The 18,236-nt window shown below is 39.2% G+C and overlaps 1 protein-coding gene across 1 annotated transcript in view; it reads right to left on the reverse strand.

The window, feature by feature from the left end:
• Positions 1-18,236, reverse strand: part of LOC124554697 (calsyntenin-1) — a 74,920-nt gene that overhangs the window by 27,358 nt on the left and 29,326 nt on the right. The window contains exons 9-14 of the mRNA XM_047128323.1: positions 13,498-13,675; positions 9,054-9,227; positions 8,388-8,520; positions 6,032-6,231; positions 4,318-4,505; positions 4,083-4,199 (exon numbers count right to left, since the gene is read on the reverse strand). Coding sequence (XP_046984279.1) covers positions 4,083-4,199; positions 4,318-4,505; positions 6,032-6,231; positions 8,388-8,520; positions 9,054-9,227; positions 13,498-13,675 — 990 coding nt within the window. The remainder of the gene's footprint in view (positions 1-4,082; positions 4,200-4,317; positions 4,506-6,031; positions 6,232-8,387; positions 8,521-9,053; positions 9,228-13,497; positions 13,676-18,236) is intronic.

Consider the following 18,236-nt stretch of genomic DNA (forward strand, 5'->3'; position numbering starts at 1 on the left):
ATATATATACACTCACCAAGTGGCAGCAAGGGAACACACACTAACGGTTTTAACTTTTACAAGGTTTTGGAGCCACTGGCTACTTCTTCTGGGAGAAGAATTGAAGGGGGAAGAAAGAGGGATGAAGGAAAGGACTGGACAGGTTCAGTGAAAGGGGTACTGTTCAGGAAAGTCACCCAAGACCCCTGGTCAGGGGAGACTTAACGGTAAGGACCAGGGGTCCTGGGTGACTTTCCTGAACAGTACACTTTTCCCTAAACCTCTCCAGCCCCTTTCCTTTGCACTTCTTCCTTCCCCTTCAACTCTTCTGCCAGGAAGAGGAACTACTGGCTCCCAAAAGCTTGTAAAAGTTAAATCCTTTTGTGTGTATGCTCCCCTGCCACCGCTTGGTGACTAGATTTTTTATCTGTCCATTTACATTATATTATCAATAATTAAGTGATCAGGAATAATACAGCACCAACTGAGTTTTAAAGACGACTGTTGAAATTTTGGGGCTATAGGGCAATGTGTTATCTTAGTGGAATGCATATCCACTGCACGCTGAAGGAAAAATAAGCCTCTAAAACTTACAAGAACAGGTGATGGTACTGTGAATACCTGAAAATTGTACGATTTCTAGACGACTGTGGTACCTAACAGTATTTCACCCATAAACAACTCCCATTTACCCATTTTATACAACCATGTGGAAAGACCTAGTATTTACAACATAATGAATGCTTATGCAGTCCCATTTACAGCCAGCGATTCATCCGAAACTACAACTTTTCACCAATATGTAGATTACTGGCTATATTTATGCATCCAATGTAATGTATACTGTTGATGTATAATCGCTCTGCTACAGGAAAGGGCAAGGGGGGGGGGGGGGGGGGGGAGGGTTAATTTTTTGCAAAAGCAAATATTTCACTCAAAAACTTCTTACTATACAGATTATAAACTATTTATTCACATTATTATTTCTTTCCTTTCTCAAACGCTATGTCTGGTTAAAAATGGAAAGTGACCCGGACCTTGATCAAGCGTGACTTCCTTTTAACCGTACGGTATACATTACATTGCATTTAGGAACTTTCGGGTAATTAAACATGTATCAATAATTACAGATTTCTGTAGTTGTATACAGGGTGTTACAGAAAGGTACGGCCAAACCTTCGGGAAACGTTCCTCACACACAGAGAGAGAAAATATGTTATGTGGACATGTGTCCGGAAATGCTTACTTTCCATGTTAGAGCTCATTTTATTACTTCTCTTCAAATCACATTAATCATGGAATGGAAACGCACAGCAACAGAACGTACCAGCGTGACTTCAAACACTTTGTTGCAGGAAATGTTCAAAATGTCCTCCGTTAGCTAGGATACATGCATCCACCCTCTGTCGCATGGAATCCCTGATGCACCCCTGGAGAACGGCGTATTGTATCACAGCCGTCCACAATACGAGCACGAAGAGTCTCTACATTTGGTACCGGGGTTGCGTAGACAAGAGCTTTCAAATGCCCCCATAAATGAAAGTCAAGAGAGTTGAGGTCAGGAGAATGTGGAGGCCATGGAATTTGTAGGCCTCTACCAATCCATCGGCCACCGAATCTGTTGTTGAGAAGCGTACGAACACTTCGAATGAAATGTGCAGGAGCTCCATCATGCATGAACCACATGTGTCGTACTTGTAAAGACACATGTTCTAGCAGCACAGGTAGAGTATCCCGTATGAAATCATTGCGGTGAATCGAGGAAGTACAGTACATGCTGACGAAACTAAAATGAGCTCTAACATGGAAATTACGCGTTTTCGGACACATGTCCACATAACATCTTTTCTTTATTTGTGTGTGAGGAATGTTTCCTGAACGTTTGGCCGTACCTTTTTGTAACACCCCGTATATGCGTTTGGATGTAGCTGTATTGTAGATATTGTGTGGTATGACACCTGTAGTTGATAGTATAATTGGTATAATGTCAACTTTATCCTGGTGCCACATGTCCTTGACTTCCTCAGCCAGTTGGATGTATTTTTCAATTTTTTTCTCCTGTTATCTTCTGTATATTTGTGTATTAGGTATGGATATTTCGATTAGTTGTATTAATTTCTTCTTTTTATTGGTGAGTATGATGCCAAGTTTGTTATGTGGTGGTGTTTTATCTGTTATAATGGTTCTGTTCCAGTATAATTTGTATTTATCATTCCCCAGTACATTTTGTGGTGCATACTTGTATGTGGGAACGTGTTGTTTCATTAGTTTATATTGTATGGCAAGTTGTTGATGTATTATTTTTGCTACATTGTCATGTCTTCTGGTGTATTCTGTATTTGCTAGTATTATACATCCGCTTGTGATGTGATCTACTGTTTCCATTTGTTGTTTGCAAAGTCTGCATTTATCTGTTGTGGTACTGGGATCTTCAATAGTATGCTTGCTGTAATATCTGGTGTTTATTGTTTGATCCTGTATTGCAATCATGAATCCTTCCGTCTCACTGTATATATTGCCTTTTCTTAGCCACGTGTTGGATGCCTCTTTATCGATGTGTGGCTGTGCTCTTATTTTTTTTTCCTATGAGTTCCCGGTTCAGGTATGTTGTGTGGCAAACTTTTAAATCTGTGCATCTAATCGTTTACAAAAAATGTGCTTATTTAGCCAAAAAACTAGATACTAATTTAATCAAAAATAGATGCTACATTTTCAGCTCCCTCATAACAACATTTCAAGTTCCATTACCATTACAATTCATTATTCTTCATCTGCTTTGTTCACTGTCAAAATATCCACATCAGATGATACATATTACATCCTTCATAAAAATGTAATTTCGTGAAAGCATTCCTTTATATAGATGAAGATGTGTTCCCTTTTGGAATCAGTAATCATCTAATATGCCATTTTCTGACAAGTAGGAACAGCAACTTTACAACAGCTTGTCTTAAAATAACAAAATAATACTGCACCTAGAACGGGCATTCAAATGAACCCAAGACAGATGGAAAAAAAGTAAGTAAACTGTTCATTATTTCAAAAGTAACTGCCATAACTATTACTACATTTATCCTACTGCTGGACGAAATGGTCAATGCCTTCATGAGAAAATGTTTGCAGCCACCTACGGAAACATGATGGTACCAAGATGTGCATCTCTTCGACTGAAGCTAATCAACGGCCACATATGTCTCTTCAGGGCTTCACAAATATGGAAATTGCTCGGGACAGATCAAGACTTTATGGGTGATGTGTATAAGGGCTTCCCAGTGAAACTTCTGCAGCGTACTCTGAACAAGCTCGGCAATATGTGGGTGGGCACTGCCCTGCAACAGCATGATGCTGTCCAGCAACATTCACGGGCGTTTGGACTTCATGGTGGGATTCAATTTTTGAAAAGTGTCCACATACTGCTGTGTGTTGATTGTGGCATGGCACTATATTCCTGGAAGTCAGTGAGTAGCAGGCCTTACAGTCAAGGAAAAAGCTCATCATGATTTTCCTTCAGGGGACTTGCCTGTTGTTTCGGCTATGCTGTAGAAGTTTCACTAGGAAGCTCTTACTCATCCTCCACAGTCCCGATTTCCCCCCATATGATTTCCATATTTTTGGAGCCCTAAAGAAAGACATTTGCGCCCACTGATTTGCTTTGGACGAAGTGGTGCATGGCTGGATACAATCGTGGTTCCATAGATAGCCACAAACATTTTTCCACCAAGGCACTGATCACCTTGTCTCACAGTGGGATAAATGTAACAGTTATGGCAATTACTTTTGAAATAATAAACAGTTTACTTTCTTTTTTTTCTGTCTGTCTTTTTCATTTGACTGCACCTTAAACTTCTTACTTCATCATTTTTATGCTCCTCACAGACAGCACGAGAAAACATTTGCACATCATACAATAGTCTAAAATTTTAGAGTTTCATTTTGTATGATCCATTATGTCGCTATTTTGTTATGTATGGACGTAAATTATTTTTTCTTGTAAATATGTCGGATAGTGCTTTTCAGTGATTAAGACACTGTGCAAGTATTACACTGGCACTCATAAAAACAGAACCATTAACAAATTCTTGGGAGAAAACTAGATAACTTACAGTTTGGACATATTCATTGCTCATAAACCTCCCATTCATTTCTGAGCATGTCAGCTTGAACACCCTGTTGAGGTAATATGCAGGCTTCCTATTAGTGTACTGTATCTGACGGAGAACCTAAAATAAGAATGTACATGGAGGTCACAGGTTAATTCTGTTTAAAAAAAAGCAGCAACTTTAGTGTCCAAATTTCTAACTTGGTCCATTTGATCTTTGATAGATGAGGTGGCATTACCTGCTCATAATTGTATATCATGTCAGCCCCAGACACCATAACGCCATCTTTTGTAACCTTGGCAACAATACCAAACTGTGTTAGCATGTTCTCTGGGAGGGTCACTGTTTCATGATCTGGGTTAAGTGGCGGATAGACTGAAACAGTGCAAGAGTCCAACTGTTTCTCGATAACACTGATTGGTTCTCCTGAAATTCAAGCAAAATCTTTTATGAACTGTTAAGTTCAGTATTATAGAGCTACCATACACATACATAAGCTATTCACTGAAATTCATACTCCTGCCTTAATAAAAATTTAATATATTCATGGACAGCAGTAGTTAACTTTTGTACAGTGTGCAAAATACAAGCTCATGGCAACCAGATGTATATTAGAAATTATTAATTTATTGATGTATGCTGTTTGCACTGAATGGGTAACTGTAGTGGCATTTAATAAATGAAGTACAGGCATTGTATACTGAGCTCAATGTGTGTTATACATTGAATCAGGAAAGCATTTGATTCTACTGGACAAGCATAGAAGTAACTGTTGATAACCACCATCTTAGAAGCCAAATAGTAATGTGTGAATACCTGTTATCACTGTTTGACTATAGCCAAGCAAACCACATGACTGCCTTACAAATTACGAGATGCTGCTCATCAAAGCTTGATACACTGCATTTATGTTTTTGGAAAGGATATACCCGAAAAGCAGGACCCCGTTTGGTTGGTTTAATGTGTCATTAATAATGTGATTAATACATTTAGAATGTAAGATACACATTGTGGAACAATCTCCAATGGCTTAATAAATAAAACCATTCATCTAATCAACAAAGGAAGACATGACCACATGAAAGCTGCAGTATGACTATTCAACAGCTAGTTTTAACATCTTCATCGTCTAGTCATTGTAATTGCTGGCTATTTTGAGTTATTGCCATCATATACCATAAATCATAAAAATATTAAAAATTTATTTATGTACCTGTATTATTGGCACAGTTTCTGTGACTTGTAAACTTTACAATAAACGAATTCATTTAATATCAAAATGAACTTTTAAGCTGCAGTGTACATACATTAACTATGCTGTTTGATATTATACAACATTTTATGGTCAGCCACGAAATAACATTCACTGTATGAACACTCATATTTTAATTCTTGTTAAATAAAACTTTAGTCAAAAGTTAACAAACTTCATAGACTGTTGCAATTATACAGTTACATATATAATTACTTTCAATGTTTAATCATTCACAGTATGTGACAACAATAGGCTGCCAAAGTAGCCAGTACGACTCAGTTATGCTGGCCATATGAAAACTGTATTGAAAGTAGTTGCTGAATAAATTGAAGTCATATTTCATCTTCCCTGTAGTATTACAGAGCTACATACACATACAAAAGCTATTCACTATTTTTAAACACATAGAAGCTGCATACAACATATCAATTCCTTCGCTCACATCAGATTGCTCCCACGTAAGAAAACTTATCAAAGCAGCAAAACACAGTTTTCAAAGAATTCATTTTATTATAAGGTTATGCTACAGCAGGTGTGCCACCACACTGTTTACAATGCCTGTAGAAGACAAAAAAATTATGAAAATAACTATCACAATCCTCTCTACTAACAATAAATAATTGGGAAACAATTATTAATACTTGATATTAAGTATTGTTTTTATATATCACGAGTAGAACACCACAAGGAAACTCACCATGCTTCCACGGCTTTTGGCCTTTTGTCTGACCAACAGTGATTCGCACATCAGTAAATACTCGCACACCAAGTCTGAAGTCTTCATATTCTCGGGCAACATTTCCTGTTCCATTTATGTCTATGCTTGGCTGCTGTGGCTGAAGGACCATTACATAGCTTTCTACACTAGGCACTTTCACAGAATGCTCACGTTCACAGCTGAGAAAAAGGATATTAATTTTATGAGTATCAAAGAAAGAGTAACAAAATTTTGCATAAATCAAAACATACAAGAACAAAAAAATTATATGAATGCCATTGTGTACAATGAGACACATTTTACAAATGACAAATGCATGAAAGTTGCAAAATATCTGAAAAGCTCCAGTAAAATTTGAAAGCCAATATAAACCACTTCTCATTCAGGTACTAAGAAATATTGCTAACTTGTACAGATCTGCGAAGTACTGGTAAAAACTAATCCCATTACCCAACACTTCAGCAATTAGGGGCAGCCAGAACCATTCACATCTGTCACTAATTAGAAGACAAAACATGTGGAGAAATACATGAGTTATTAGAAACGTCTGAACAGATTATAGAGCCTTTGCCCCAGAGGTGCATTATGTTGGGGTTGGGTTGTTTTGAGGGAGGAGATCAGACAGTGCGGTCATCGGTCCATTGGATTAGGAAAGGATGGGGAAGGAAGTTGGCCGTGCCCTTTGAAAGGAACCATCCCAACATTTGCCTGGAGCAATTTAAGGAAATCACGGAAAACCTAAATCAGGATGGCCGGATGCGGGATTGAACTGTCGTCCTCCCGAATGCGAGTCCAGTGTGCTAACCACTGCACCATCTCTGTTGGTGGTGCATTATGCCACCTAGTATTTTCATACTACTGATCATTATAGCTTTAAACTCAAGTTGTTGACTAACATTATTGCGTGGGACCTTCTCTAGTTCTCCACACGATATTACCTCCATCTGAAGGAACTATCAGAATCTGAACATTTACCTTAGAGTACAATGTGCATCAACGATAAAGCGCACCACCATAAATGGTTTGTTTTAGTCTTGTGTCCTCATAATTGTACAAAATAATTGAACTTTTGACATGTGTGTAGTCTACATATACACATACTCCACAAGCCACTTTACAGTGCATGGCAGAGGGGACAGTGTACCACTACTAGTCGTTTTACTCTCCTGTTCCACTTTCAAACAGAGCACAGGAAAAACGACTGTCTATAAGCCTCCACATAAGCCCTAACTACCACCATCTCATCTTCGTGGTAGTTACACATAACTTATGATGGTAGCAGTAGAAGCGTTCTGCAGTTGGCCTCAAATGCCAGTTCTCTAAATTTCCACTAAAGTGCTTTATGAAAAGATCATCATCTTCCCTCCAGGAATTCCCATTTGAGTTCATGAAGTATCACCGTAATACTTCTGTGCTGGTTGAATCTACTGGTAACAAACTGAGCAGCACCTCTGAATTGCTTCGATGTCTTCCTTTAATCGAACCTGGTGGAGATCCCAAACACTTGAACAGTACTTAAGAATGAGTTGCACTAGCATCTTATATGCTGTCTCCTTTATAGATGAGCTAAAGTTCCCCAAAATTTTCCCAACAAAATGAACTTTGTCATTTGCCTTATCTATTACCCATAGGGTCTGCAAAGACTAGATTAAGACTACCTATATTGAGCACACAGGTATTTACCTTAGTGGTCATTCTTCCTATGTTCCATAAGCGAATGGCATGGGAAGAAACCCTGGGCAATACCCTCTACCATGCACTTCACAGAGGTTTAAAGAGTATAGATGTAGAACAAATTTATTTATGTCATATCTGCATGTGCTCTCTTTATGTCCACAAGATGACAGCTTCAATAAAACTACATGTTGGAGATGGAGATCTGGTGGATTACCTACCAAAATCAGTCAAGAGCTACAACTGATGATTCTATCACACCGTAGCCTTTGGTAGCCAATGCTGAAACTGATTCGGTAGCACTGTACTGACACCCTGCATTTGCATTATATTCTACAATATTTTTTACTCTTGTGTTTTTAAAACACCAAACAGGTTGTGTACTTTCTTTTTCAATTTTTACACTCTTAAATCACTCTTGAAACATTGTCTCTCAATCATGGAACCACCTTGTAATGTTTAAACTACCAGAAGCTAACAAATTCAGAAATAAAGGGATACTATCAGTTGGCATATATGTAGCTGTATTATTAGATTTTTCTCTTAAGATTTTAATTTATTAGAATACATATGAACAATTGGAAATACTTTTGAAACACTAGCTGGAATATCATAGAAATCCAAGTAATCAAAAACAAGCAAAAATATGCTGAATGCTTACATCACAACAGTTGAAAGGTGCAAATTGCGTCTGCCAGCAGTGGGAAACTGTCTCAGATTTGTGTAACCAACTTTTCTCAAGAGAACAACAAGATTAGTCTTGTTATCACCTTCAATGCTTAGTTCTGTCAAATCTGCAAGAGAGATTAAACTGTGTACATAAAATAAGACACCCAAGACAACCTTAATGACCAATCAACCATATTTATGACACAAAATGTTTCATGTTAACAGATACTTTTAATAAAATTAATATGATGAGCTGTGGTAAACAAAAAGGGGGGATGTCATACAAAGACATTAAAAATTTCAGAGCTTCAATATAAACACACAAAACAATTCTTGCTTGAGATAAGGCTTGTAACCCTTGCCCTGTAGACATGACATCAGCTAAACAAAAATTCATTGCCTGTGACTGTGTGTTTCTAATTAAGCTGCTCAAATGCCACAACATGAAACAAAGTCACTACTGTTGAAGATTTTTAGACATGGCTCACTATTTCGTTTCAGCACTGAATGAAGAATATCTGCTTTGGAAATAAGGAAAATCAAGTTAGTCGAAAAAGTTTAACAGAATCAATCATGCAGTAATACTAAAATTTCCTGAACAGATTTTCCAAGCAAAGTTTCAAACCCTATTACTGAATTTGCTGCCTATTTTACTCACCACTGTTTGTCAACAGCTCCATTCCAGGTTCCAGTAATTCCATAGCAGGTACCTCTAAACTCTCTTTACATTTATGAAGGCAGCTAAGAACTTCAGGTTTCTCAGTCTTATTTAGAAGTATTGATAAACCTGCTAGGTAGCCTCTGAAATGATGCTTCATCTTGCTGTCAGAACCTGGAGAACAAGATGCAGTCTGAAGTATATAATGAAAGTTTGAGTAAAAATATGTCATAGGGAAAATTCCAGCCAAGCTCACTTCATATCTGGGTTATTAAATGCTATATTTATCCCAGGAATGTCTTTCATTGCAACCTATGATTCAAGGTATTAAAGAAATATCACAACACATTTTATTGCTTTAGCAGCACTACTGCCTTTCTTAAATAACAGTAACTGCCGAGCAATGATACAGAAGGAGTGTTTTAACGAATTATCTGAAGACTTTCATGCAATATCAACCAATTTTGAGAACTAAACAGGAAACAGAACAATGCAAAACAATGGCAGAAGTGACACAGGAAAGCATCAATCTCAGTGACTTACAGACTATGAGGTTAATATTTCACTGAGATCAAAACAGTTTGGCATTCAACCAAGATCAAGAAAACTGCTCACATGAGGTTGTGGATCAGCCAAGTGGAACGAGAGAAGTTCTTCAGCAAGAAGAGAAATCCTCTCTTTTGGCATTATTCTCTATGAAATGATACAAATGTGTAATTACTAGCACTACCGTTGTGACTCACCCTTATTCTGGGTTAAAGAAATGTGTTATTTGGGGCATGCAAAACTATTTTCGGGACAACTCATGTCACTGTAGTAATACTGTTACAAGGTAATGCAGCCAGAAGGTTGGTTTGCACACCGGCAGGTTGATTGTGTTCTATTAAGCATGAGGAACAGAAGAAATCTTTGTTCATCCCTTACCAGTGGACTGTTTGATCCAGACCAAGATGTGGTATTTGTTCCAAATGTGCTACAGCTGAATATGGAATTACAAGCACAGTGGAACTTGCAATTCTTTTATATGCATAAGCATTGTTAAGCAAAGTGGGTATCAGATTACAAATCCAAAGGTCCAGGGTTGAATTTTGAGCCAGTCCTAGAATTTTTTCTGACACTAATATTTTTTTACATCTAGCAATGTATTTGTTAATGTGCAAAATAGCATGTTGCACTGCAGTTCCAAGTTCACTTTAAACTGCAGGTTGTCTAATAACTGGCATACCACCTAAAATAATACCTAGCAAAGCACTCTGTTGTAAAATGGATTTCTGGGTTAAAGGCTGCTTTACTTTTTTAAAACAATACTGGGAAAGGTACATTACATGCTATGATAAAGATCTAGGAAACATATTTTAACTTATTTGGAAAGTCGATGGCAATGTTGTTTCATAGAAGTAATTAATCAAATCCAGATCTTAATTCAGGGAAGTGGTTGACATACATTATGATACGAGGCCATCACAGCACGATTAGATTTTCCTTGTTGTTCGGGTCACATTAAGCACTTCCACAACTAACCATGTGATGACAAATATTGAAACTACTTCAGTGATAAACATCTCCTTTGTCACCACACAGTGAATGGCCACACGTCCCTAAACAGAGCTTACAGAATAGTCAGTCAGGCAAGGTTTTCCAGTTTGGTTTGTCTGCCAGAGGATTTCTCAACATGTCTGGCAACCATTCTAATTGTTAGTATGTGAACAGCAGTAATCATAGGCCTTGCAAAAAGATAAAACCAGCAGAGAAGTGCAAGTAACTGAAGAAAGAATCAGTCTGAATGTTCATTTCTGAGGCAAAAGGTAATGTATCTTAGCACTGACTGTCTGAAATGCTGAAATATTTAAAAAAATTACAGAGTTATATGGTATGTGTGAACTATGTGAGATCATCATAGACTCTCATGTACAGAAACTCTGTTTTGGCATTTTTAAGGATATGAAACAAAGCTTATGGCACATAAGGTTGGGCAGAGTTACATTTAAAGCCCAAAAAGTTAATATGGAACTACAGTTACATTTTTTACAGTAAGTAGGTATTATGAAAAACACTGTAGAAACTGGACTGAGTTATGGCCTAAGCATGCGGGATCTTTTCTGAGGCAATCTTGCACTAGGCTGCAGTTCCATTAAATACCTTTGATCGTAGGAACATCTATGGTTTGCTAAAGTGGAAACAAACCATACTGTTTACATGGAAGTCTAAATATTTCATTTTGGGTAACCAACTCCCATGCATTTAAATTACTGTGAGAAAACTATGTTTCCAAGGTACCATGGATATTACAAGGACCCAGGATTTGGGAACTAGAGACTGTCTGCAGTGTGCTTCTGGTGTAATTGATATATTTTGGGGTGGTTGTGAGTGCATTCAGGTAGCAATAGTGCTTATATAAGTGATGGCATAGTTAAAAATAAACATATCATTTACTTCTTATGACTATTATGCCTCATAAGGAAATCACACCTACCATATTTCACATGGAGTGTGTGAATTATGACTGTGCAAACATTCTACTATAACAGCAGAAGAAGAAGAAGAAGAAGAAGAAGAAGAGATGAGAAATTACAGTAATTTACAGGTTCACATTCCACTTGTAAAGTTTTATTATCAGTATTTTATTTTTTCATCAAATGAGCTTAATGTTATCCATATCTGCTTAAATAAATATCTCATACTGTACATTCCCAAACAAGCTTTTGTCAATCCCACCTGTATCTGGAGGTCTTACAATAATACCTCTCCATAATGATAAACTAAATGTATGTGGTTTATACACATTCTCGTCCCATTAATGTGACGACTGCCTACGTCGGACATCAACATGCAATAACCACTCTCCGACAACAGGTGGCAGCATTAGCAGTGGAGTGGTCGAACGATTCAGAAAACACTGCAGTTCTCATAAATAGGAAATGGAGTGATTTATCTGACGTCCAAAAGGGCACAATCATTGGCTTTCGGACCAAGGGTGGAAGCATTTCTGAGAAGGCCAAGTTTGTAAACTATTCACGTGCTGCTGCGGTTGTAGTATACTGCGCATGTCAAAACAGTGGTATCCAAAACTGGCATCGAAGGAACTGTGGTGCGCAAACGGCCATAGATGACAGAAGTGAAGACGGCTGCAGAGATGCGTACAGGCAAATAAACGTGCAACTGATGAGCAACTAACTACACAGACGAACCAAGAGGCTACGAACAGTGTCTGCTCAATGAGCATTCGGCAAACGTTACTGTGTACGGGCCTCCACTGCAGGCACTCAATTCACGCATCTTACGCCGACCGCCGTTCACCGACAACGAATGCTGTAATATGCACTCCAGTACCGGAACTAGACACCCACCGAGTGGTGACAGGTAGCCTCTTCAGAGGAATGAACCTTACGCTACATCGGACAAACGGCTGTCGGCATATACGGCACGAAACATCCGAATGCGAGCACCGTGTAACAATTGTCTGAAGGGTACAGGCTAGATGAGGGAGCATTATGATCTGGGGAATGTTTTCACGGCATTCTCCAAGTGATTCTCGACGGCACAACGGATCGACGCAAGTACACATTGACCTCGAGGACCTGTCCACCCCTAATGGAGTTTATTTTTCCTCAGTACGGTGGCATCCACGGCCGGGACAATGCAACGTGTCACACAGCTCATAGTGTGTGTGGTTCGAGGAGCATCAGGGTGCATTTACCATACTCCTCTGACCATCTCCCTGTGGACTTAAACCAAATTCAGAATCTGTGGGACCATCTCGATCAGGCAGCCCACAGCACGGATAATCAAGTGAGAAACGTAGCACAGCACTGGAGTGAGTACAGGTACACATCCCTGTCAGTACCTTCCAGAACCTCACTGGCTCTCTATCTGCACGTCTCCAAGTGGTCCACACTGTAAAAGGTGACGGGTCTTCACATTAATCTGAGGGACATTGAATGAATGAATGTATGTATGTATGTATGTATGTACGTACGTATGTACCAGATGGTTGCATATTTTATTATATTTCCAAGGAGTTTGAATTCTGTCCCTGGTTGGTGTAACAATTTTTATGGAAATTAATGAGACACTTTAACTCTGGCTAAGTTTAGCACAAGTTAAAAATGGCAATATGCACTGTGGTTTTAAATCAGCATTAAACTCTCACACTCTGGGTAAACCAGTTCATTACTTGACGAAAGGAAAGCAATGGCATTGCAATACTAGAGGAAAGTTCCCAGCATTGCACTTAGGTGTGCAAACTGATCTTCAATTAGTGATTAATTTACTTGTACATGAAGTAACTTTATATGAAAGAACTGCTCTTGTAACTGCAATCTCACAAAACAGTACGCAATCTGCAAAAACCTGGTAATACAGAGTTAGAAGGTCATCAACTTATTATATTAAACAATTTTAGTAGTGCCGGGATGGGGAGTAACAACAGAACTGTCGACCTTACCTTGCCAGCATGCTCCCACAGTGAGTGTAGTATTGATGCCTTTTGTATGATGGAGTGGCCAATCGTCTATGATTTCAGGATTCTTCTTCTCTGCTTTGAACATCTGACCATCCACATACAGGGTAACCTCAGGGAATTTTACAGACACTGCATAATGATGCCATTCATTATCACACACCTGATTAACAAGATTAAACAGTGCATATAACTGTATTGCTATGAAAATTTTGTATGCTGAAATCAATAAAGCTTTAGACATTTTACCTGTGTTTTAACCTCAACAACACAAGTGGAGACTACTTGATTATTATTTTAAACGCAATCACATAACATGAAAATAATACTAACTAGTTTTACACACAAATAGAAGCTGAGGATGGCCAATGTATGACTGGAATCAGTTATGATTGTTATATGATTGTATCTCAAATAACAGGAAGTGAGTAATACGTCCCAATAAACACATTGTTTGCCTCACATGAAAAACATACAAATTTCATCCAATGTATGGTCCCTCCATCCTAGATATGTCCAGCTGGGAATAGCCCCAGAGAGGCAGGATGCAGGAGACAAAGCCTGACGAATCCGATTATATCCAAGAATCAAGAAAACCAAGAGAAAGAAGCAAGTAGAAGTGAGAGAGGGGTAAATGGGCGAAGGCAGGAGAGCTGACCCACACAAAGCAGCTGGAGGCTCCTGGGGCACAGTCATATGATGGGAGACACCCTCTGCATCTGACTGGTGCTTCCATATCCTCTGTTACCCCATGAAAACTAGTAACACAGACAAGTTGACAAATTCTTGTGAAAGAGAGCAACGACATTGAGACAGTAAACCAATGATAAAAAAAGGGAAAGAAAGAATTAAAAAGGTGGGAAGGGCAGGAGCCAGGCTGGACCACCAAGGGCAGCCATGGACCACCTGGGTCAGAGCAGGCAACACCTCAAGGGGCCGACGAGGCTAATGTGCTCTATGTCACAGAGAGGAGAAAAAACTACTTTCACTGGCAAAACAAAGCCCGATAAGCCACTTTGGTGTCATCTGCTAACACCAGAGGTAGTACGTCAGCAAGTTTAGGGTTTTACCGCAAGGTGGCCAACTTAGGGCACTCCAGCTGGGTGTTTGTGCTGTCCTCCTCATTTCATCATCATTCATGCAAGTGGCGAGATTGGACTGAGCAAAGGTTGGGAATTTGTACGGGTGCTGATAACCATGCAGTTGAGTGCCCCACAAACCTATCACCATCATCACTGCCAAGCCAAGATGTTCTTAATCGACAGTGACACCCCCAGTTTTTCTTCAGGCTATTGACCACTACTACCCTGAACACCCATTGTTTGTGACCATCCATCTTCTTCTGTGGCCTCTAGCAAGCTGGACACTAAGTTGTTGACCCTCAGGTCACTTTGACATCCCAGGGAAGAACACACGGGTTGGCCTCCTTGGCATTCAGAATACTGACTGTAGATGGGGGTACCGTTAACTGTAGCTTCTCTAAAAAGCTGATGTACTTGCCTTGCGTACTAACAGCAAGTCATGACTAGCCATACACTTCTGCATGCTTCAGTAATAGAGAAAGAGTTAATAAGTATGCTGAAGCACACAGTCCTGACTCGTCAAACTGGTAGCTAAAAGAAAAATAAATAAGAACAGATTGAAATATGACTTGTTTCGTTCTTGTTCTACACATAAAGTGTAGAGCAGTCTTTGCCCCAACTGGTGTTACTGAGGCAGCTCAGGAGTATTAAGGTGCAACTAGCATGTTTGCTTAAGTTGGCGCAGATGGAGAAGCCACATCAACAAGGCACTGAAGACCAGTCCCAAAAAGTGGTCAAACTCCACCACACTGATCAACTAGTCGTTGAGTTAGAGTTGTGGGTGCGGATGTACAGTACAACAGTGACAGAAGTGCACGATGCATGTCTTGGTGGCTGAAAACCGGAAACGAGGGTGACAGCCCAGAAATGCACCTTACATGTGTCATCCTACAGCGTAATTCCACAGTTGAGGAGCAACAGTAAATACATAAATCCATCAGCCCACAGGAACAGTATCACTGTAGACACCACAGCTGCAGCTGGGTTATTTATAGCCACTAGAAAGAGCAGCCACACTACAGAGATCTGTGGGACCCTATTCTCTTGTATATGTGGGCTACAGCGATTAGCATCAACTTTAATTCTATAGTGTGACAAGAAGTTTTCGACAAAAATCTGGAGCAGACCCCCTGAGGCCCCACTCGTGTAGGGTAATGAGGATGCGGTGATGCCATGTGATGTCATAAGCCTTTTGCAAGTTGAAGAAGATAGCAATAAAATAAGGTGTTGATGCTAGGCAAAAGCTGACTGGCTAGCAGACTCAATTCAGACCAAATTGTCAGCAGTAGAACAGCCTTGGCAAAAACCATCCTGGGATGGAGCCAAAAGACCATGAGACAAAGTACCAACACAGATGCCAGCTAGCCATATGTTTGAGCAACTTCCAGATAATATTAGTGAGACTAAATGAGTGATAGATAGTGACAGAAAAATTTCATGATAACAATAATGCAAAAAGCAACATGAAGTTAGATGTTTTCAGTGAAATAATGTGACATGCCAATTTTTCCGAGACACGGAAAATTTTTTAATTTTGCCATAAAAAATTTTTATAAATCTGAGGACAGCTGTTACTAATATTTGTAAATGATAGTTACTGAATGTTAAAAAACCACTGAATAAAAAAATACAGTTCAAAACAGAATCTGTCGAAGAAATACTGAAATTGGGAAAAAATAGCACCAAATTTGGCAAAATTATAACAGCAAATATGGCAAAAAGGAGAACACTGAATTTAGTAAAAAACACCGATTTTGCACAAGTAGCACTGAGTTTGACAAAAATATGAAACCAAATGCATAAAAAACACCGAATGTGGAAAAAATTTTTTTGCAAAACAATGATGAGAGTTTGGCAAGAAAACTGCACTTGGAAAAAAACTGCATTTGGCAAAAATTGACACCAAATGTGGGGAAAAAAAACCACCAAATATTGCAAAAAAACTATTATATATAAAGAAGAATGTCCACTTGTTTATTTGTAATTCATACAAATCTACAGTTTTACCCCAGTTTTCATGAAATTTTCCACACTTGACTTTCAAGACGAGAGGAAGATCACTGTCTAAATAATATTTCGCCATCTAAATATGTATGTAATCTATAAAGGGAAAAGGTTGCCACCAAAACTCTGAAAATTCTTGATCCAATTTATTTTAAATTTCTACACGATCCCCTAATGAACATTTGGACACAAATAAGCTATATGTTTTTTAACATACTCTAAGGTAAAAATGAAAGTCAAGGATAGATAATGCACATATATAAATGTCAGCAATATGCACATATATTAGATGTCAGTACTATCACGCACACATTGTATGAAAGGGCAGTGCATTGGCAGAGCTATCATTTGCACTCCGGTGATTCATGTAATGCGGTTTCGGGCACGATTATAGCTGCATGATGGGAATTAACAGACTTTGAGTGCAGAATGGTAGTTGGAGCTAGATGCATGGGTCATTCAATTTCAGAAATCATTAGGGAACTCAATACTGCCAGATATACAGAGTCAAGAGTGTGCAGAGATTACCATATTTCAGGCATTACTTCTCACCACAGACAATGCAATGGCCGACAACCTTCACTTGACGACCAAGAGCAGCGGTATGTGCATAGATTTGTCAGTGCTACCAGACAAGCAACATTGCACGAAATAGCAGCAGATGTCAATGTGAGATGTATGACAATTGCATCCATTAGGAAAGTGCTGCAAAATTTGGCATTAATGGGATACGGCAACAGATGACCAATGCAAGTGAATTTTCTAACAGCATATCGCCTGCAGCGCCTCCCTGGGTTTGCGACTATATTAGCTGGACTTTTGGTGACAGGAAACAGCGACATCATCATGCGAGTCCCGATTTCAGTTGGTAAGAGCTGATGGTATGGTTTGAGTGTGGTGCAGACACCCAGGAAGCCATGGACCCAAGTCATCAGCAAAGCACGGAGCAAGCTGGTGGTGGTTCCATAATGGTGTGGGCTGTGTTTAAACGGAACGGACTAGATCCTCTGGATGTTTGGCTACTTGCAAAGCAATTGCAGTCATTCATGAATGTCATGTTCCCAAACAATAGTGAATTTTTATGGATGACTATGTGCCACATTGCTGGACAACAATTGTACGTGATTGGTTTGAAGAACATTCTGGACAATTCGAGGAATGATTTAACAACCTGGATTGTCCGACAGGCGTCCCATTGAACATTTATGGGACATAATTGAGAGGTCAGTAGGTGCACAAAATCATGCACCAGCAACTCTTTCACAATTATAGACACAGTATGACTCGGTATTTCTGCAGGGGATTCCAACAGCTTGTTGAGTCCATGCCCTGCCATGCCGAGTTGCTGCACTATGCTGGTCAAAAGGAGGTCTGAAACGATATCACAAGGTACCCCATATAGTGGCACATGAATGTACATACAAAACATATAGAATGAGATTACTCTGCAGCGGAGTGTGTGCTGATATGAAACTTCCGGGCAGATTAAAACTGTGTGCCGGACCGAGACTCGAACTCGCGACCTTTGCCTTTCGCGGGCAAGTGCAGAAGTTTCATATCAGCGCACACTCCACTGCAGAGTGACAAATATCATTCTGGAAACATGCCCCAGGCTGTGGCTAAGCCATGTCTCCGCAG

Source organism: Schistocerca americana, chromosome X (assembly GCF_021461395.2).
Source record: "Schistocerca americana isolate TAMUIC-IGC-003095 chromosome X, iqSchAmer2.1, whole genome shotgun sequence".
Lineage (NCBI taxonomy): Eukaryota > Metazoa > Arthropoda > Insecta > Orthoptera > Acrididae > Schistocerca > Schistocerca americana.